Below are 22986 nucleotides of genomic sequence, written 5' to 3' on the forward strand. Positions count from 1 at the left end.
CCCAGCTAATGCAAACGCATTGTCCCGGTGTGTTTTACTTTGAATATGTTGTTTGCAGTGTTGTTGTGGTTATGTTGGTCCAGGACATGAGAAAGACAAGGTGGATGAGGTAATATCTTTCGTTGGACCAATGGAAGTTGGTCAGAATTTCCCTGGACCAGGCAGCTGTCTAGGATATACTGGAGTCACTCTGTCATTTGAAACAGTAGTATTCTCCTTAAGCTCTTTGCAGGTGCATCTCACAGCCATATTGACCATACATCCACTGATTGACCACTTCTCTGTCTTTTCACACTCAGGGGCAAAGAGGTTCCTGGATGGCATCTCTAGAATCTTTCCGCCACCTAAGTTCCCTGCCTCAGTGTGGGACCTCAATCTGGGTCTTGTCATGGAGGCCTCATTTGAGCCATTGGCAACATGTCCATTTCTCTCTCTCTCTCTCTGTGTGTGTGTGAAAGTTGCCTTTCTCCTGATAGTTACATTGGCCTGGCAGATGGGAGAGATTCAGACTTTGATGACAGGAGCACCATACACTATCAGACATAGGGATAATGAGATCCCACCCTAGACTCCTGCCTAAGGTGGTATTCAAATTCCATATCAATAAAACCATCAGTATGGCTGTATTCTTACCGAAGCCTCATGCGGGAAGGGTGGAGTAGCAGTTACATGCATTGGATGTGAGAAGGGCCCTGCTATTCTACTTGGACAGGACTAGGTGCTTTCAGAAATCCGCCAGGTTTTTTGTTGCTTATGGAGAGAGGGTTAGGGGACAGGCAATGTCCACTCAGGAGTATCTAGCTGGATAGCCCAGAGCATTAGTTCATGGTTTTTACTGGCAGTGGCACCTCCCACTGGCAGAGTACTAGCTAGTGCGTTCCACCAGAGCGCAGGCTGCATTAGCGGCTTCCCATAAGGGACATTTGCAGGTCAGCAACTTGGTCATCTGTACACACATTCACAAAGCATTATACACTAGTGCAAGCAACCAAGGCCAATCCTGGGTTTGGCAAGACCGTGCTTCAGTCCCTGTTGGCGTGAACTCCTTGTACTTGCATCCAGGAAGGACTACTGTTTGGGAGTCACCAGCTGTGGAATATGATACAGATTATCACCGGAAGAAGAAAAAGATGTTCCCTGTATAGTAATGGATGTTCTTAGAGATGTGTAATCCATACACCACACTCACTCACTCCACAACCGATCCCCGCTATTTCAGAGTCCACAAGCTATGAGCTCTGCAAGTGGTGAAGGACCTGAAGGGGTGACTCTACCCTTTATACCCTCACTGGGTGCACAAGGGAGCAAAGGGCACATGCACCACCCCACAGGCACTGGTAACTAGAAAGTGCTCTGACATGTGCACTCGACATGCAGTCACTAGCTGTGGAGTATGTATAAGGACTGCACATCTTGAACATGAAAAGAAGGTTACTATACAGGTAAATCTTCTTTTTCAGAGCAAATATTGATGTCAAGAAGTAGGCCCATATGACACACAGCACGCTAGCCTAACCTTAAAGTGACAGATATGCATATATGTAGCAGGCTCCAAATCCAAAATAAAGATCATAGTTTTCTGGAGAAGAGCAGTCTTGCCCATAGCTCTGTCTATGAATCCACTTGCAGCTTAAGATATAATATTTTGGGGTGAAAAGGGAAGGGCAGTTTTAAACTATTGGACCACCAAATAATTTTATTTAAAAATTATTAAAAATTCTTGGTCCAGAGAAACAAGAAATGGTAGGCAAGCTCTTACTAATTGTTTCTCTTGCTGCCAACTTAGGGGTATGGCTCCCACTATTTAGTCGCCTTTGGGGACATCAAGATCAAGTGAAATAATTGCAATTATTAAGGAAACAAAACATTAAACAAAACACCACAAATGATATAATACAAGAGATAAACTGGTGATGTCCAGTACAATCTCTTCTGTATATCTCTCTGTGAAAGGCTTTAACAGAGATGACACCATTGGGGGTGCTTTTCTCCTGGTAAATTAAGACCAAAGTATATTATTTCTCCAAAGTATAGTTAATTCAATTTTAATATTTTATTAGATACCTAAAACTGTTTGTGTAGGGGCAAGTGGATCCTGTTGCTTATTAATAAATAACCAAACAGTTTATATTTGGGGAAAGTACACAGCCTTAACTAAACCCTATGAAACTGAAGAAAATATTTAAATTAGTTCCCTACAATAATCCATTTAAGGATCTGTTCTAAGACAGGTAAATTATGAATATTAGGAATCTTCAGTCCAGTTATGTCCCACTGTTTCTCTGTTTATCAATGTTTAGGCCCGATTTCCTCTCCAGGATATGGTCTAATCACTTGTTGATTAACAGGAGAAACAGTCTTAAGTTACAACAGCATTTTAATATTCCAGCAAAATCATTACAAAACCAGGGATGCAGGACCAGGGGGCCATGGCCCTCCCACTTTTTGAAAGTGGATGGGCTTGCTGGTCCACTTTTTACCACAGACCCTGCCCCTGCCACTCCTTTTCCCATGAGTCCCCGCCCCCTGGCCAGGCCAGCTGCTGGAGCCCAGGGAGCTGCGGGGAGCTGCAGACTCTTCACCTGCTCTGGGCAGAGAGTCTGGAGGGCGAAGACATGGGCCAGGGGCTGCTCTCAGGTCCTCCACACCCCGGGCAGGTGGAGGGGCCCAGGTTTCCCGGCCCCACTCTGGCTTCTGAGTTGGCCAGGGGCAGGGCCTCAGGGTGAAGAGGGGAAGGGGTGGGAGCAGAGGGGCCCTGGTCCCCTAGTTTTGGGAAGGCTCCACCACCCCTGTTTAAAACGAATCCCCTGTTAACTTCCTCTCACCAGTCCATGTTGAAGTCTTTAGGAGGTTTTCATTGGTTGGTTTCTTCTGGAGCCGTGTGTGCATGTGTGTCAGTTTGCTTGTGAAGTGCTATGTTTGAGCAGGGTAGTAAATGGTGTGTGAGAGGTGCTCAAGTGTTTTTAAACCCTTCTTCTTTTTTCATGAAATTATAGGAAATCATAACCTGCTTCGATTGGTTGCTGTCCCTCTCCCGTTGGCTTCATGCCTTCTGGTTTGGCTTAGATGACATTTCTAGCTCCTGAGTAGGCCATCTGTTTAATGAATATGCAACATTTCTTTACTTGCCTCTGTTCTTCTTATGGCAAGAAAGACCCAGATTACTTTTAAAATTAATTTTAACTTTTTTTATTCGGTCCATTTTTTGAGATAGAGTTTCAATTTTATTAGCGTTTGGGGAAAAAAAAAAAGAAAATTCTGTTTTCAAAAAGTCCAAACGCTCCTGTTCTTTATACAAAAGGATTTAGTTCTCAACACAGTCTTTTTAAATTAAATACCTCTTACAAAGTCTTCAGCTTAAATATTTAGAGTTGTTTCTTTGGAGGGATGATTCTTGTCTTTTGGAGTTGGTTGAGGGGTTTGTTTGTGCACTGCCAATAATTAATTACCTATCACTATAAATATTCTATATGTAAATGGTTCTTTCTTTAGGTTAGCAAGGTCACTAGATTCCATGTTGGTACACAGAGCATTTTACTATTTACACAGCAGTGACATTAAGAGCTTTGCATTTAGCTAACCTATTTGCAGGTATGTATTTCATAAAGGTATCTGTCATTTCAACATTTAAGAAGAAAACAAAAGTTTAAAACATCTCCAACTTAACATGTTTTTCCTCTACAACTTTTAAGAACACAAGCAGATTTTCTTGCAAGAGGGTGGGGCTTGGTAGAGCCCAGTTTACCTAGATTTGTTGCTCTGATAGCACACCCTACATTTCTTTTTACTGTTAGGCCTCTGCTTAAAATTGTAGTGTTTTATATGCTCTGTCCCCTTGAGGTTTGCTCATCCTTGGGAGATAGAAGCAGGAAGCTTCTAGAATGTCTTTGATCAGCTTTAACATTTTGTAACATAACTAGCTACACATATATGTTACTATAATCCCAAGCATCCTGGCTATAACATTCTTCTAGCTTCAGAGTAACAGCCGTGTTAGTCTGTATTCGCAAAAAGAAAAGGAGTACTTGTGGCACCTTAGAGACTAACCAATTTATTTGAGCATGAGCTTTCGTGAGCTGTAGCTCACGAAAGCTCATGCTCAAATAAATTGGTTAGTCTCTAAGGTGTCACAAGTACTCCTATTCTTCTAGCTATAGCTTAATATTCAGTAAAGGTGAAAACAAGTTTTAATGACTTAGAAAATATTAAGTTATAATAATTATATAAATCTCATTTTTGCATCAATATTGAGGTCTCTCCCACACAATATGTACCACAGCTCAAAACCTCAGTAACAAACTGAACTGCAACCCATATCTTCCCTCTAATCTTCATGCACATGTCAAGCAAATAAGTAAAGATGTGCAAGAAAACATCCTTGGGCTGTATTCATATGCGCCTATAGCAAAACTATCCTGCATGCTGTTGGAGATTTCTTAACTACATCAGTGTGCTACTTACTGGCCATATAATCTATGAATTCATTACAGCTGTACCTGTCCACATTGCACAATAAGATCTGGAAATCCCTCTGATTATTGTGGCTCTGCAAGCTAAGTAATGGAATCAAAGCTAATGCATGAGGCAGTGTGTTTAGGGTAGCCACATGAATCTCTATATTAGTTCTTCCATTCATTAAAAGCTTTCATTCATGAAACTGAATATTTCATTCTGAATGTCTGAATTTAGAATTTCAGTATATTATTTAAAACTTACTATTCATAAATTATTTCCTTTATTTCCTAGATAATGTCAAGTATATTACATTTAATTTCTTATAAATGTTTTGACACTATCAAGATGTGTCAAGTGAACCAGAGTCCATTTCTAAGTTGCACATCATTTTACTTAGGTTTTAAAGAGGAGGCAATTATACTGGCAGGTATCAGAGTTAGACAGTGAGGGAGTGAATGATTTTTAAAAGCTTAAGCAGAGCTTGCCAAGACAGAGGCTGATTTCCGTGGTCCCCAAGGGACACTACATTTCCAAAGCATGAAGAAATCAATTCACCTTTTGGAACGGTTTTTCTTGTCTCTTCCTCTCTGACTGGTGGTGTTATTATTGCTATGGTACATAAATGCAGTGCTTGATGATGTCACTGGAAAAGTCAGCATTGACGTCTTTTGCAAACGGCTAATAGTCCGCCCCCGTACCTTTTTTATGAGTGTAGTCTGTCTGGCTAATTGTGCAAACTAATTAAAAAATGTTTCTCAATGTAAGCCACCTTTTGTGAACCTTTCATTAAAAAGCCTGTCTATTGAATTGTCAGGGATACTGAAGAATGTATCTACCAACATGCAGCTATAAATAAAATATAGAGCAACCTGAGTGGCTTTAAGAAAAAAAATCAGGCCTATGTAACAATAGGTCATTTATTTAAGCCATGAAGTATTGTTTCTGAAAAACTTGCTCTTCATATTGAATGGATTTCTCTTGAAGACAGAGTTATGTGGCAATACAGAATAGCCCACGTCTTCCTCAAGCCCATGAGGAACAGTTATTGTTGAATTGTATTTTGGATCATTCCTGCAACACAAGCTGCTTCCTCTCAGATGCTTGTGATTACGTTTTTTCTCGAGACTGCAGTACCACCTTACCGATCTGGGAGATGCTTATGGTGTTTTATTATGTAGTGAAACTGACTGTGGTGCTGCATTACTCCTCTCATTTCTGGCAATAAATGGAAGAATTAGATTGTGAAAAAGATAATCGCATTGAATGCTAGGTACTGAAATTAAACGTAAATTATTTGTAAAGATTTGTAAATAAGACATAACATCTAGGTTGAAAGACACTGCAGCAAAGAATATTTAAGGGGTGAAATAGATGGTTGATACGTGGTTATCCCCTTTCAACAAAACAAGCACATTGTTGATGGTAACATGCCGAGAGATGCAAGGGGGACTGGGAGAAGAAAATGGGAGAAGGGCAGTTTGAACCCCCCACTAACTTAATGCCATTTCCTTTACATTCAAAACACAAACCATTCTCAAGGGTTTTCTTGGATGACTAAGGAATTTCTGCAATCTGGTATTCCACAGTGTAAATGGAAAGAAGCTGCATGTATTGAAAAGCTGTGGTGTGTATTTTATTGGGAACTATTTTTCAAAAGAGCTTCAGTGCAACCTTTTTATCAATTGCTGGCAGACTAAAATAGATTTTTTTTTCTTGCATTTGATAACATCTAAATGCACAGCTCACATTTTATTCTCTAACTCTTAAAAAATATATTCTATATTGTGTTGCTTTAGGGGCACAGCCAGTGACGAAATGTGCAATTTCTACATTATGTATTACATGGAGGCCAAACATGCTGTTTCATACATGACCTGTACACAGAATATAAACCCAGATATGTTCAGAAACATTCCACAGGAGGCAAATATTCCTATTCCAGTCAAGTCTGATATGATCATGATGACACATGGACATCATCATGAAGGTAAAAAGAAAATTGTCTGAAATTGGTTTCATTCTTCGTTTATTGTATGAGAGACATGCTTAACTATGCAATTTGTATATAAGGATTTTTTTTTAAGAATCTAGATATGTTCTTTTGAAATTTATGAAATGCATAGGTCTGAGATGCAGTTGTTAAATGCTGATTCATTGGTAGCAGTGATTTGTGGAAGTTTGCTTTATTAGTCTTTTATCCACTTCTTTGTTCAGGATTGCCAAGTTTCCTTCCTCCCATGGTCCAGCCATAGTTTTATCATTACATTACATGGCTTGTGCAACTAAGGTGTGTCTCAGTCTTTCCAAAGTGTCACATCCTATATTTCCCATTAAGAAGCGTTTAGTACTGTAGTTTCCCTGTCCCGTTTGCTGTGTGGTCCAGTACATCACTTCAGTGATATTTTTAGCAAGTGCTGGTTGACATGAGAGAGCCCAAAGGTTTTGCCACACACCTGAGCGCTCTCATACGTTGCTCTAGCTCTAGACTGTGTGTCAAACATTCCTAAATGAGGATGTGTTGTCTGCTGGGTTAGAACATAGACTAGAAGTCGGATATCCTAGGTTCTGTTTCCAGCTACCAGTTCATTGTAGTCCTGATCTGAAATCAATTGAAATCAGTAAGAGTCTTCCGTAGAAAGTAGTTTTAAACTCTCTCTGACATTTTTAAAATTGATGTAATCGGGGTGAAAGTAAGTCGAGTGATTTACTGGTACGCTGGAGCCAGCTCTGGCCCCCAGAAGGGGCGGGGTTGAGGAGGTCAGAGCCAGTCCCAGCCCATCCTGTGAGGTAAGTGCCCCCTCCTCCCCCCCCACCGGGGTAGCAGCAGCAGCCCAGGGCTCCGGGGGCTATTTAAAGGGCTCGGGGCGGCAGAGGCAGCTGGAGCCCTGGCCCTTTAAATAGCCCCCGGAGCCTCCCCCTACCCTAGGGCTCTGGGGGCTGTTTAAAGGGCCCAGGGCTCCCCTGCTTCTACCGCCCCAGCCCTTTAAATAGCCCCCGGTGCCCTGGAGTAGCTGTGGCGGGGCTGCGACGGCTATTTAAAGGGCCTGGGCGGTAGAAGCAGGGGAGCCCAGGGCCCTTTAAATAGCCTCCAGGGCCCTGCAGCCACTACCCCAGGGCTCCAGCAGTGGGGCTCTGGAGGCCATTTAAAGGGCCTGGGGCTCCAGCCACTGCTGGGAGCCCCAGGCCCTTTAAATTGCCCCCTGGGGAAGCCAGGTTGCTGGGGCGTACCGGCTTACTTTCACCTCTGGGTGTAATGCCAATCTAAAGTTTTTGTGAAACTTAATGTTTGTAAAGCACTTCCGTCCTATGAGCTGAAAGTAATATATTATGTCATGTCACTGGCTCTTCCTGCTTTAATTTTAGAATACTTAATTGTACTGGTCAGTTGTATGAAACGTAATATTTTATGTTTTAATAATCTCCTACATGTATATCATTTACTGTACTACTACTTTGTTTTCCCTGAGCAATAGAAACATATAGAAAGTAAATGCTTGAGTTCGCTAAAAATAAAAATGTATAGGAAAATGTTAAATTCAGTCTATATACAAAGAGATTTATTGATATATTCTTAACCTTCTTTAGAAACCAAGAAAACAGATGATAGTTTTTCACTGAAGCAGCCAAAAAGAGAAGAGGAAGAGGTTTTGGATCAGGGTATGTATAATGAACTCTAACCATATTAAAAGAAAAAAAAAGGATTCATTAATTTAAATCACCAGTAAACCATATCCTGATTATATTATGAATTAATGTATTAGTATTGTATCTTTTCTTTTATCATCTAAAATGTAATGCATTCTTTACAACTATGTTGCTGTGCTTTATATCATGAATAATTCAGAAGGAATTGGTCAATTACCGGTCTCCAGCCTTGCAGGTAAAATTCATTAGTGCAATTTAATCTCATTAGATTTCCCTGTTCCTGGTTTAATTTGTGTAACACCATTCTAATTTATCTGTCTGTTCACGGTGCCATAGCATGGGATCACAGGAGTGGTGGTTGTCCTGCAGAACGATAATTCAATAACTATTCTATTATATTTTCATTTCTTTAATATGAAAGTATATTTAAAATTAACAATCTATGTGTGATCTATTATTAGAAAACCATTTGAACAAAATCAGGGAAATTAAGAGTTAAAATTGAATTGAGTGGCGTAGCAATCCTACATTCCTAAGTGTGGAATAATATGAGAAGAAAACCTCTATACATACAAGGGAGTACTATCTTGTGCTTTGTATTGATGCAATATGTAATGAGTTAAGTATAGTGTAACGGTTAATACTGAGCATCTTTTTGCTATATTTAAATTGACAAATTTAAAATGTATGTACCAGTGTATTGCACATATGTGGATTGCAAAACAGCTGCTATGTATCTTGTTCCTTTGTAATGCTTCTCAGAAGTTACTGCATCACATCGGACATTGAGATGTATATTAAAATTTGGCAGTATTTCTGGTTCATTTGGACCAGATATAATACCAGTGCACCTGTTAAGAATATTGATTTGATATTACACTTTTCCCAAGGAGCCACTATGATGTCAGTGAAGTTTGATGCATTTTTACTTGAATTTAGCTGGTCTTTACAATTTGGAAGTGCACAGTAATACATAAGTGGAACTGGTGGATTATTGTAATGAGTTAAGAGTGTCCGTCACAGTTAATTTTATGTTAAAGGATGAAATTTTCAAAAGTGCACTCAGCATGAGCCTTACTCTGGTGCCATTGAAAAATATGGTAAAACTTCCTTTGACTTCGGTGGGCACAGAGTTAGGCCATTGCTAAGAGCTTTTGAGTATCTCATCCAAAGTGGTAAATCTACCACATGCACAAAAAACACTTTTCAGAGTAACAGCCGTGTTAGTCTGTATTCGCAGAAAGAAAAGGAGTACTTGTGGCACCTTAGAGACTAACCAATTTATTTGAGCATAAGCTTTCGTGAGCTCAAATAAAGCTTATGCTCAAATAAATTGGTTAGTCTCTAAGGTGCCACAAGTACTCCTTTTTCTTTTTGCAAAAACCACTTTGTAAAGTTAAATAAATTAAATCACTAAAAGTTACAAATAAATAAAAATTTGGAATTCAGAAAATCATAAGTTTTAGAGCATCTTAACTAAAAGTACTTTAAATTACTAAAGCCTGGTTTTACAACTGTGTATTTAAAACACATCTTAAAGTATGTCTACAGTGGAGTTGGCCTTGTAATTTGCAGCTTAAGGAAACATCCTCACAATAAATCCAATCAAGCTTGCACGCTAAATATCAAAACATAGCCACAGTGGCATGAGCCACGAGATGGATTAGCCACCTGAGTGTGTACATAGGGCTTCAGATAGGATCATACTTGGGGCAGTTAGCCCATCCTGCCACTCGCACTGCTGCAGGTACACTTCTCTTTTTAATGTGCAAGCTCTGTCAGAGCTAGCACAGGTATTTCTACCAGAGGTGAAAATTACACTTCTAGCTCCAGAGTAGATGCACCATGAGTTATTCCAGATGTATATTTTTATAAAGTAATAAATTTAGGCTGATGGTTCTTATTTGATATTCCAGTCCAATACCAAATAAATCAGTCATTTTGTAAACACCGAACAAGATTTACTATGAGAAGCAACTTGTACCTTGATCGTGGCCACATTAGCAATGAGTACTATAATATTTAGGAAAGATTTGTTTTCTGTTTGTTTGAGAGCATTCAGTAATGTTCAAAACACATTTATTTTTCTTAAAGATGTGGTTTGAAACACTTCCAGATGTTTTCAAAGAACAATATCTGCAATGCAGTCTTGTTTGCTGTGAGACCACTATTTGGTGTGCACATCTTCATCTAACTTGTTTCTATGGAAACTGGATCGCTGTTGTATTGTCCGTTTGAAGTTAGTTGTGTTTTAAGACATCAAAACCCTTGAAGAGTCTAGATTAGGGTATTTTGTTTTGTATTCTTAAATGTTGATTGGGCCAGAGTCTCCTCTCATTCACACCAGTTTTACACCATTATAGCTTCATTGAGTTCAGTGGAGTAATTCCTTTTTACCTAGGTGCAATGAAGGGAAAATCAGACCCACTGATTTTGCTTCTTTTCTTTAAGATTTTTCTTCTTCCTAGCAGCTGTTGAGTATTGGTATAAATCATGTTTCTTTGTATTTATAAGCCACCGCTACAATGGTACAATCACATAGAAATTATATCAAAATAGGCGCTAACAGAGGAGAGAGAATTCCACCGTCCTTTGCAAACCACACAGTCAGAGACATCTGTGGACACAAGTACACCAACTGATGTTCACAAAAGACTGGCTCAGGCTAGTAAGTTGTATGAAGAAACCAGGGAACTGAAGGTGGCCTATTAAATTGCATGCAGTTCTGAGTGTTCTTTTTTTAATAAATTAGGCCCTTAAATTTGCTCAGAGAATAGTTCTTTAGTGATAATTTATCCTTAATTATCTTTATTGCTTATTGGAGAAGCATTTAAAAATACTGGCACATGTTTGAAATAGTTTTCTGATTTATTAATGTAAAGCTTTGCATTCTTTATGAATCTTTGTAACATACCAACTTTGCTTTCCCCTTTTTACTTCCAGGTATTTAGAGTATATACCATAACTATCTCAAAAGAATGAGATATTAAATAATGTGCAAAAAATATTTGCAGCTCCAGGGTAGATCAGCAGGACAAAGTAGGTAATAGCTGCTATTATATCAATGTATTAGTCTCAAAACACGATTTCCAGAGTCTCAAAATCCCCCACATGAAAGTATCTTTCAGCCCAGAAAGTTTTTGTAAAATCATTACCTGTATTTTACCAGGTATTGAATACCACATTATCCATCCTGATTATTCATAGAATCATAGAATATCAGGGTTGGAAGGGACCTCAGGAGGTCATCTAGTCCAACCCCCTGCTCAAAGCAGGACCAATCCCCAACTAAATTATAACTAAATCAATCAACTAAATCAATTTTGTTGAAATTTGGTTTGTCTGTGCAAATTATTGCACACGTCCATGATGTAAAATGTATTTTATTGTGAGTTCAGTGGTATGGCTGCAGCCTTTTGAGAGATGTGCCGCCTTATCCCAATAGAAGCCAGATGTTTTGTGAAGGTGAGAGGAGGTCAGGAAAGGGGGAGGGAGAGTTAAAGAAGCTATATTATGTGTTCTTTGAAGGGGATTGCATATTCTGCCCTTTCATGGTGGAGGAAAGGGTTCATATTGGTGGTTACCTGAGGGGAAAATGGTTAGCACAGTATCCGTGTTGCTTGACACAAAAATGACAAAGCAACAGTGGTACTTTAAAATTCTTCTTTAGACAATTGAAGCTTTTTTATAAGTAACTTGATCTCAGAGTCAGAATAATGAATATTTGTTTCTTTTGCAATACTGGAAGCATCTGGGGAAAAATAGAAATAAATTATATTCTGCCATCCTTACTCATGATGAATAGTACCCTATTCAGTTTGTGAACCCATTGAAATAAATGTTACTGAGCACAGAGAAGAACACTACTCACTGTGTAAGGATGGCAGAATTAGATCCTTTAAATGGAAAATGAAGATTTTTAACAGAGTTTAGCTTAATGAAACTGACTTCACTTCATTGATGTTTAGCACAATCATGCAAATACGTGGTGAGGGGTGGGTGGAAGGAATCTTTATTTTTTTAATAAACATTATGTTTACATATACTTGATATTCTGATTTAGACATGCTCACAGTCTTGAGTGCTTTCTGCTATTACTAAAGCAGAGCTAGTACTACACCTTTTGCCTGTCATAGGGGAAAGTCAAAGTGAGTAATTTTTACTCAGAATTTTTTTTTGTCTGTCTAGAGTAACTTGGACAAATTGGATACAACATATATAGTACTGAGAACACTATTATCTGTTCATACCAGTCACCATAGTGTCTATTAGGCATCTCTTCTCCCCTCGTGGAAAAAGGCCTTAATGTGTTTCATTCCGTTTGTTCAAAACCGTCCCTGCTGTAGTCTTTGTGGCACAGTATAATCAGTCTTTCTGCTCAAAGGTTAACACAAACTGCTGTATTCCCAAGACACAGAGGATAGGACAAAAATATAATTTGTAGAGGGAAAACACTATATGACCTCTGGTAGTGAAAGGTCTTCAAACACCTTCTGTGAAACAGAATAATTTAACAAGTGGTTTTATGCTAACTAAAATGAATTACTATTGACATATTTAATCAAACAAAAAGAAGGGAACTGGAATGCACAGTAGCTGTAATCATTTTCACTAAAAGAATAATAGGAATATAGGCATGAAATTTATGTTCTCTTACAAGATTCTCTAATGTAGTAGCTGGCATGTTGTGAATACTCCAATGATTACATAATTGTCGAAATCATTTTAATAGCATTAATTTTTCTTTATAAGTGTCTTTAACTAGTATTTGATTAGATGCTTATACGTATTTTCACATAATAAAAATATAGGAATGACCATACTGGGTCAGACCCATGGTCCAGCTAATCCAGTATCCTGTCTTCTGACAGTGCCAAGAGCCAGATACTTCAGAAGGAATTAACAGAACAGACCAATTTGAGTGATCCATCCCCTGTCATCCAGTTCCAGGTTTTGGCAGTCAGAGGTTTAGGGACACCCGAACCTGGGGGGGTGTCCCTGACCATCTTTGCTAATAGCCATTGATGGATGTATCCTTCATACCCTCTACTTCTTTTGTGTACGTAGTTATATTTTTGGCCTTCATAGCATTTCCTGGCAGTGTGTTCCACAGGTTGACTGTGCAGTGTGTGAAGACGTACTTCCTTAGTTTGATTTTAATCCTGCTGCCTATTAATTTCATTGGGTGACTCCTGGTTTTTGTGTTATGCAAAGGAATAAATAACAATTCCCTATTCACTTTCTAGTCACCATTCATGATTTTATAGACCTCTTTCATATCCCCTTTTAGTCATCTCTTTTCAAAGCTGAACAGTCCCAGTCTTTAATCTCTCCTCAGATGGAAGCTGTTCCATATCCTTACCATTTTTATTGCCCTTCTATGTACTTTTTCCAATTTTAATGTATCTTTGTTGAGATGGGGCAACCAGAACTGCACACAGTATTCAAGGTGCAGGGGTACTATGGATTTATATAGTGGCATTATAAACCTATTTAGAATCTATTTCTTCTTCTTCGAGTGCTTGTTCACATCCATTCCACATAAGGTGTGCGCGCACTGCATGCACAAGCTTCAGAAACTTTTTCCCTTACTGGGTCCCGGCGGGCCCCCTGAGTGGCACCACTGCGCCCCACATGTATACCCCTGCCAGCCCAACCCCCTCCAGTTCCTTCTTACCGTCCGTGGCTGCGTTGGAGCAACCTCTCTCTCTCTCTCTCTCTCTCTCTCTCTCGTAGAAGAGCAGTCCCTTAGCCTTAGAGTAGCTGTTATCAGTTTGTTTACATATAGATTGTGAACACTTAAGTGATTAGGTGCTTGGAGGCCTCCAGCACTGGCCACAGGGCTTGCTGCAGGCCCATGGCTTCAAGGCTTGCGCGACGTGCCGCAAACCTATGCCAGTTAGTGACCCCCACGACTCGTGTCTACGTTGCCTGGGGGACGGACATCAAACTGAAAGGTGTAGGATTTGCAAGGCATTCAAGCCAAGGACAAGGAAAGAAAGAGACTTTTGCCTAAAGCAACTGTTGATGGAGGCCACATTGCAGGCGCCGGGTCCAGAGCACCCAACGCCGGCTCAGGCTTCCTCAGTGCGTAGTGCCCCAGAGCCGTCAGGAGACCCAGCACCAGCGAAGCACTGTAAATTGTCAGCCCCGGAGCGCCAGGCTAGGCCCCGGCACCGATCGCCCTTCCCGGTGCGGCCCCCGGCGCAGCCTAAAGGAAGGCGTGGTCGTTCCCCGCACAGGAGGCTGGCGCCTCCCAAGGCACCGAGCACTGACAAGAGCAGGAAGGCCGTGGTACAGGTGGTCCCGGTGGCACAAGCCCCACCGAGCCCAGACCTAAGTGAGCTCAGTGTGGACGATGGGCTCGAGGGCATAAAGGATCAGCCCTCTACACCTGGCACCTTTGAGGCCGCAAAGGACCTCATTGAGCTGTCGGCAGTGAGCCCCCTCCCGTATGGGGAGAACCCTCCGGCACCCATGCCTTGGGTGCCTTCGAGGGGTAAGCCGGCAATGGTGTGTCGTTCGAAGACACCGTCCCGGCACCGCTCCTGGAGTTGGTCCCAGTCAAGCGCCAACTCCGCAGACTCACACTTGCCAGTGGCCCAGAAGGAGGTTGCAGCACTGGCAGCAGGTCGACGCAAAGAAGCGCCAGGAAGGGCACATTGCTCTCCGGCACTGCCCAGAGACCGGCACTGGGAGGAGTTGAGACAGCCCTCGCCAGAGATCTCCCTCAGATGGTCCAGGGAATGCATCTCGGTCCCAGTCCCTGTCTCGGGGGTTTCGGTACCGCTCCCAGTCCTGCTCAGCCAGGAGCCGCTCATTCTCCCACCGGCGCAGATCATTGGCACCGCCATGGCCTTCGCGATCGGCATCACCGCAGTCCGGCGCCAGCCGCTATAGCTACCCGCATCGGGGCCCGGACAGCAGGGACCCTCAGGGGAGCTGGCAATGTCAATGGGGGCCGCCAGGCCATTGGCCCTTCTGGACCCCCTGGGCCTATCAGGAGCACCAAGGGGCTCCGCCCAGGGCAAGTTACTCGGTGCAGCAGTCCCAGTCCCCAAACCGATGCCAGATGGTGCCGGAGGCAACAGTATCCAGGCCTCCAGCATCCTCCCAGCTTAGATCGGAGAGTCCGGGACCGAGCCTGGTGCCGTCTCATGGATTCCCACCCCAGCCTGAGCCGGGGGCCCCTGCCACAGGAGATGAACAGGAGGACCAACCAGAGGGGGTCGAGCAGCAGCTAACCTCCTCGTCTTCCCTCGATGAGGCGGTGGTGGGTACAGAGATATCCAGCCCTCGGCCAGTAGACCATGGAGCCCACCAGAAACTGCAGCGCAGAGTTGCCCAAATTTGGGGTTGCAGGCCAAGGAGATGGTTGAGCAGGAGGACCCCATGGTGGACATTTTGAGCCCCGAAGGGCCATCCAGAATAGCGCTCCCGCTCATTAAGACCATTCAGTCTAACTATAAGACTATATGGCACACCCCGGCCTCCAGTGCTCCAATGGCTAAAGGATTGGAGCGTAAATACTTTGCCCCATCTAAGGGCTATGAGTTCCTATTCTGCCACCCGAGTCCATGCTCCCTAGTGGATTCGGCAGTGAACAAAAGGGGGCGCCATGGACACCAGGCCCCGGCCCCTAAGGCCAAGGAGGCAAAACGCCTGGACCTTTTTGGTAGAAAGGTGTACTCATCTGGGGGCCTTCAGTTGAGGATTGCTAACCAGCAGGCCATCCTCAACAGGCACAATTTCAACTCCTGGACGATGGTGGGGAAGCTTAAGGACAAGGTTCCCAACAGGAGTTCACGGCCCTGGTGGACGAGGGCAAGGCAGCAGCCAAGACCTCTCTCCAGGCCTCCTTGGATTCGGCAGACGCGGCAGCTAGAACAGTCGCGTCAGGGGTGGTCATGAGGCGCTCGGCGTGGCTCCAGGAGTCAGGCCTGCCCCTCGAGGTCCACAATACACTCCAGGACCTCCCCTTCGAAGGCCCCGGGCTCTTCTCGGATCAGACAGATGCGAGGCTGCATAGTGTTAAGGACTCGCGGGCTATGCTCAAGTCGCTGGGTATGCACACCCCGGCGACCCAGAGGAAGCCCTTTAAGCCGCAGCCTCCCCCTCAACGCCAGTACCAGCCTGGCCATAAGCATGAGCCTTACCATAGGCGAGGCAGGGGTAACTGGCGACGGCGCAACAATAATAACAACAATAATGCGCCGGGCCAGAACCAAGGCCAGCACAAACCCCAGCCGGGCACTAAGCCAGGCTTTTGAAGGTGCACTCGAGGACAGTGTACGAGACCAGTCACCGGATCTGTCCCTTTGTTTCCTGAACTGCCTGTCCCATTTCTCCAGTGCGTGGTCCACCATTACGTCGGACCGTTGGGTCTTACACATGGTGCGGAATGGGTACTCGCTGCAGTTCGCCCCCCTCCCACCCCCCTTCCCCGTCCCTCTTCAGGGACCCCTCTCACGAGCATCTCCTAGAGGAGGAAGTCCGCTCGCTGCTACGGGCGGGGGCGGTAGAGGCGGTGCCTCATGGGCCTAAGGGGAAAAGGGTTCTACTCCCGCTACTTCCTCATTCCCAAGGCCAAAGGGGACCTTCGCCCAATCCAAGACCTGCGCGGGCTCAACAAATTCTTGGTCAAGGCCTGGTTCCGCATGGTCTCTCTGGGCACCATCATCCCTTCCCTGGATCCGGGGGACTGGTACGCTGCCCTCGACATGAAGGACGCGTACTTTCATATTGCCATTTTCCCAGCACGTCGGCGGTTCCTACGCTTCACCGTGGGCCGAGAACATTGTCAGGTTCTCCCGTTTGGTCTAACCACAGGCCTAAGGGTGTTCACGAAGTGCATGGCGGTGGTGGCGACCTTCTTACGGAGGTAGAGAATCTGGGTGTACCCGTACCTCGACGACCGGCTCCTGGCGGGCCGATCCAAGGCGGAGGTGCGGGGCCATGTAGAGATGGCCCTGAGATTGTTCCACGAGCTGGGGCTCCTGGTCAACATCCCCAAGTCCACGCTCGTACCCACGCAGAGAGTGGAATTCATAGGGGCAGTCCTGAACGCGGTGCAGGCCAGGGCAAGCCTTCCGGTATCCTGATTCTGGGCTATCCAACAAGCAGTGGCCTCCCTGCACCAGTTTCCAACAACAACGGCCAGGTGCTGCCTGCGGCTGCTGGGCCACATGGCAGCATGCACGCACATGGTCAGGCATGCCAGACTGAGACTCAGGACTCTGCAGGCATGGCTTGCTCAGGTGTACCGTGCAGGCAGGGACCCTCTGGACTTGGTAGTGACAGCCCCAAGGGATGTGCTGGACTCCCTGCTGTGGTGGCAGTCCCAGCCTGTGGTTTGTGAAGGCATCCCCTTTGCTGCCCCACTTCCAGACCTGACGCTGGTGACGGACGCGTCAGACCATGGATGGGGGGGCTCACATGGGGGACCTCATGACCCAGGGGTTGTGGTCCGAGGCAGAGCGGTCGCTCCATATCAATGTGAAGGAGCTCAGGGCAGTTGGTCTCGCCTGCCAGACCTTTCACGCCACTCTGAGTGGTCACAGCGTGACAGCTCTGACAGACAACACTACTGCCATGTTTTATATAAACAAGCAGGTCAGGGCTCATTCCTCGCCACTCTGTCACGAGGCTCTCCTCCTCTGGGACCGTTGCATAGCCCATGCGATTCACCTCGAGGCATCCTATTTCCCGGGGGTGCGGAACGAGCTGGCGGACTACCTCAGCAAGTCATACCGCATGCACGATTGGATGCTCAGGGCGGACATTGTGCTTTTGCTCTTCCACAGGTGGGGGTTTCCTTGGGTAGATTTGTTTGCCACCAGGGCCAATGCCCAGTGCCCACGGTTCTTCTCATTCCAGGGCCGCAGCATGGGCTCACTCGCGGACGTGTTTGCGATCCCGTGGAGAGGGGGCTTGATGTATGCCTTCCCCCCGCTCCCCTTGGTGCACAAGGTCCTGCTCAAGGTGCACAGGGACAGGGCGGCGGTGATCCTCATTGCCCCAGCCTGGGCCCGCCAACACTGGTACACATCGCTCCTTGAGCTGTCAGTGGACGCCCCAGTAGTCCTGCCCCTACACCGGGACCTCATTACACAGGATGGCGGGCGGCTTCTCCACCACGACCTGCAGTCACTGCACCTGACGGCATGGAGGCTCTGTGGCTAAATGCCCTGGAGAGCCAGTGCACCCTTCCTGTGCAGCAGATTCTGCTTGGCAGTAGAAAGCCCTCTACCAGGGTAGCCTATATGGCCAAGTGGAAAAGGTTCTCGTGTTGGTGTGAACCCCGACAGATGCGGCCGGGCCAGGCCCCGGTGCAGGCCATTCTGGAGTACCTCCTGCATCTCAAGCAACAAGGGCTAGCCCCGTCCTCACTCAGAGTGCACCTGGCGGCCATCTCTGCCTTCCATCCGGGTTTCTCGGGGGGCTCGGTGTTTTCCCACCCAATGGTGGGCCGGTTCCTTACAGGGTTGGAGAGGTGTTCCCGTACTCCCGTCCCCCCAGTCCCTCTATGGAACCTTAACCTGGTCCTTTCTAAACTCATGGGACCCCCTTTCGAGCCCCTCGCTACCTGTTCTCTCCTTGACCTTTCCTGGAAGGTGGCGTTTCTGGTTGCCATTACCTCGGCCAGAAGGGTGTCCGAACTGAGGGCCCTCACTTCTGAGCCACCATACACAGTATTTCACAAGGACAAGGTGCAGCTCAGCTGCACCCCAAGTTCCTCCCTAAGTTGGTGTCCCAATTCCATCTGGGCCAGGACATTCGTCTGCCGGTGTTCTTCCCAAAATCCCATACGGACTCGAGTCACCGCAGCTTGCACACCTTGGGTATGCGTCGAGCGCTGGTGTTCTATTTGGAGCGTACCAAGCCCTTTCGCAAATCCATGCAGCTCTTTGTGGCTGTGGCTGAGAGGTTAAAAGGCCTCCCAGTGTCGGCACAGCAGATTTAGTCTTGGATTACAAGCTGCATCCAGGTGTGCTATGAGCTCGCAGGTGTTCTGGCAGCCCTGGCCCACTTGGCCAGGGCGCAGGCGACTTCCACGGCGTTCCTGGCACAGGTCCTGATCCAGGAGATCTGCAGAGCAGACACCTGGTCTTCGATGCACACCTTCACGACCCACTATGCGGTCAACCAGCAAGCCAGAGAGGACGCGGCAGTTGGCAGAGTGGTCCTCCGAGCAGTTGTTCCGTGACTCCTACCCTCCTCCAGAGGTAAGCTTGTAATTCACCTAATGTGGAATGGATGTGAACAAGCACTCGAAGAAGAAAAAACGGTTACTTACTTTCTCATAACTGTTGTTCTTCGAGAAGTGGTGTTCATGTCCATTCCACCAGCCACACTCCTACCCCTCTGTTGGAGTCACCAGCAAGAAGGAACTGGAGGGGGTCGGGCTGGTGGGGGTACATATGCGGGGCGCAGTGGGGCCACTCGGGGGGGCCCGCCGGCCCGACGGAAGCCGCTAAGGGGAAACGTTTCTGACACTCGTGCACGCGGTGCACACACACCTAAAGTGGAATGGACATGAACACCACATCTCGAAGAGCAACAGTTACGAGAAAGTAAGTAACCATTTTTTTCCTAATGGTTCTTAACATTCTGTGAGCTCTTTTGACCGCTGCTGAACATTGAGCAAATATTTTCAGAGAACTATCCATGATGACTCCAAGGTCTCTTTCTTGAGTGATAACAGCTAATTTAGACCCCAATATTTTATATGTCTAGTTGGAATTATATTTTCCAATGTGCATTACTTTGCACTTATCAATATTGAATTTCATCTGCCATTTTGTTGCCCAGTCACCCAGTTTTGTGAGATCTGTTTGTAACTCTTCACAGTCAGCTTTGAACTTAATTTTCCTGAGTAATTTTGTATCATCTGTGAACTTTGCCACCTCACTGTTTACCCCTTTTCCCAGATAATTTCTGAATATGTTGAACAGCACTGGTTCCAGTACAGATCCTTGGGGGACCCCACTATTTACCTGTCTCCACTGTGAAAACCGACTGTTTATTCCTACTCTTTGTTTCCTATCTTTTAATCAGTTACTGATACTGAGAGGACCTTTCTTATCCCACGACTGCCTACTTTGGTGAGGGACCTTATCAAAGGCTTTGTGAAAGTCAAGTACACTCTATCCACTGGATCAACCTTGTCTACAATTTGTTGACTCCCTCAAAGAATTCTAATAGATTGGTGAGGCATGAGTTCCCTTTACAAAAGACATGTTTACTCTTCCCCAACATATTGTGTTCATCTGTGTATCTGATAAGTCTACTCTTTACTATGGTTTCAGCCAGTTTGCCTGGTACTGAAGTTAGGCTTACTGGCCTGTAATTGCCAGGATTGCCTATGGAGCCTTTCTTAAAAATCAGTGTTTCATTAGCTATCCTCCAGTCATCTGGTACTGAGACTGATTTAAGTGATAGCTTACGTACCAGAGTTAATAGTTCTGAAATTGCAAAACTCTTGGGTGAATACCATCTGGTTCTGGTTACTTATTACTGTTTAATTATCAATTTTTCCAAAACCACATCTACTGATGCCTCAATCTGAGAGAGTTCCTCAGATTTGTCACCTAAAAAGAATGGCTCAGGTATGGGAAACTTCATCCTCTGCAGTGACAACTGATGCAGAGAATTCATTTAGGTTCTCTGCAATGTCCTTGTCTTCCTTGAGTGCTCTTTTACTACCTTGAGTGTCCAGTGACCCCACTGATTTTGTTCCTGCTTCTGTTGTACTTTAAAAAATGTGCCATTCATTTTTGTACCTTTACACTTGATTTGCCAGAGTTTGTTCCTTTCTATTTAATTAGTAGGATTTGACTTTCAGTTTTTAAAAGATGTCTTTTTGTGTCTAACTGCCTAATTTACTCTGTTGTTGCCATGGTGGCATTTTTTTGGTCCTCTTACTGCTTTTGTTTTTTTTTGGGTGGGTGCAGGGGGTACATATAGTTTGAGCCTCTATTGTAGTGCTTTTAAGAAGTTTCCATGCAGCTTGCAGGCATTTCACTCTTGTGACTGTTCCTTTTAATTTCCATTTAACTAGACTCCTCATTTTTGTGTTCTCCTTTTTCAACTTAGATGCTACTGTGGGGATTTCTTTGGTGTGTGTTCCCTCCAAGGATTTTCAATTTAATTACATTATGGTTGCTATTACCGAGCGGTTCAACTATATGCACCTCTTGGACCAGACCCTGTGCACCACTTAGGACTAAATCAAGAATTGCCTCTCCCCTTGTGGGTTCCCAGACTGCAAGGAGCCATCATTAGTGGTGTTTAGAAATTTTATCTATGCATCTCATCCTGAGGTGACATGTTCTGAGTTAATATGGGAATAGTTGAAATCCCCAATTATTATTGGGTTTTCTGTTGTTGTAGCCTCTCTAATCTCCCTGAGCCTTTCACAGTCACCATTACCATCCTGGTCAGGTGGTTGGTAGTGTATCCCTACTACTATACTGTTATTTATTCAAGCTTGGAATTTCTGACCATATTGATTCTGTGGTACTGTTTGAGTCATTTAAGATTTTTACTATATTCAACTCTATGCTTTCTTTCACATATACTGGCTACTCTGCCACCAGCATGACCTACTCTGTCATTCCTATATATTTTGTACCCTGGTATTACCATATCCCGTAGATTATTGTCAGTCCACCAAGTTTCTGTGTTGCCTATTATATCAATATCCTTATTTAATACCAGGCACTCAAGTTTACTCATCTTAGTATTTAGACTTCTAGCACTTATATACAAGCATGTTCATGTGATGTAATTGAATGGGACTCTTTCATTTGACTGTTTCTCTTCAGTTCCTACTTGTACATTAGCAAATTCTGTCCTCTTCTTTTTACTAGGACATACATTGTCCCCTTTAATAAGTCATTCCCTAAAGGATGACTCTATCCAAACCGTGTGTTCCTCCGCACCTGTCAGCTTTCCCCAGCCCTTAGCTTAAAAAAAGCAGCAAGGTATCGCTTACTTAGTGAACGCATCTATCAACTGCAATTCTGAATACTCTAGAAAGCTGTAGGAAGCCTGGTGAATGACAGTTACAGAATTTGTTTCCTAACAGAATAGTCAGATACAGGTGATAGTTTATCAAACTGCCATGGCTTGGATTACAAATTTAAAGCTCATGATTTCAGGCCATCCTTGTAGTAATGGGAAGCTCTCTCATTTTTTGTGCATCTGATTTAATCACAAAGGGAAAAGTTTCCTTTGAAACAGTGTGTGCTGAAAGAAGAAGAACAGAAAGGAAGAAATATTTGATCTCGGAGTCCAGTATTGGTGTCAAAATATTGTTGTGAAAAAATCTTTCACTGGAAAAGCTACTGTGAACTGTTAATTGATTTAAAGTAAATAAACCAGAGAGACTGAAGGAAGACATTAGATTAGTTATGGTTTTGTTGTAGAATTTTATATATATATATATATATATATATATATATATATATATATAGAAAGAAGTTTCGTTTTTGTTTTTTTTTTTCATTTTAGTAATCAGCATTAATGTTTAATGGGCACCAACAGTTTTAAAAAAAAAAAGCGTCCCTGTGTCTGGGCCTAAGGAATCTAGGACTGTAAATATTTCATACATATAGTACCTCTTACCCTACACCTGAAACTGAACCTGAGATTCCTCAGTCTCACTGTTCTTCTGCTGTCAGCAAGTATCTGTGAAATCCCTTGGGAAAGCATGTGTCTCAGCCCCTTTTAATGGCTGATCCACATAGGGGACGGCAACCTACCACTGCTATCAGTTATTCCCTTAGATCAAATAGCAGAGGTCTGTGCTGTGGATCTAAAGGTCCGACCCTGCTAGTGACCCAAGTTGGGAGTCTGTATGGTTCTAAATTGGTGTTTTTTCAA

General features: G+C 44.2%; 1 protein-coding gene across 4 annotated transcripts in view; it reads left to right on the forward strand.

The window, feature by feature from the left end:
• The window catches only part of PAM (peptidylglycine alpha-amidating monooxygenase), a 222010-nt gene that overhangs the window by 156879 nt on the left and 42145 nt on the right, over positions 1-22986 (forward strand). For all 4 annotated transcript variants that reach the window (XM_074952904.1, XM_074952905.1, XM_074952906.1 and 1 more), the window contains 2 exons: positions 6252-6442; positions 8041-8112. In XM_074952904.1, coding sequence (XP_074809005.1) covers positions 6252-6442; positions 8041-8112 — 263 coding nt within the window. The remainder of the gene's footprint in view (positions 1-6251; positions 6443-8040; positions 8113-22986) is intronic.

Source organism: Natator depressus, chromosome 5, assembly GCF_965152275.1.
Source record: "Natator depressus isolate rNatDep1 chromosome 5, rNatDep2.hap1, whole genome shotgun sequence".
NCBI classification, from domain to species: domain Eukaryota; kingdom Metazoa; phylum Chordata; order Testudines; family Cheloniidae; genus Natator; species Natator depressus.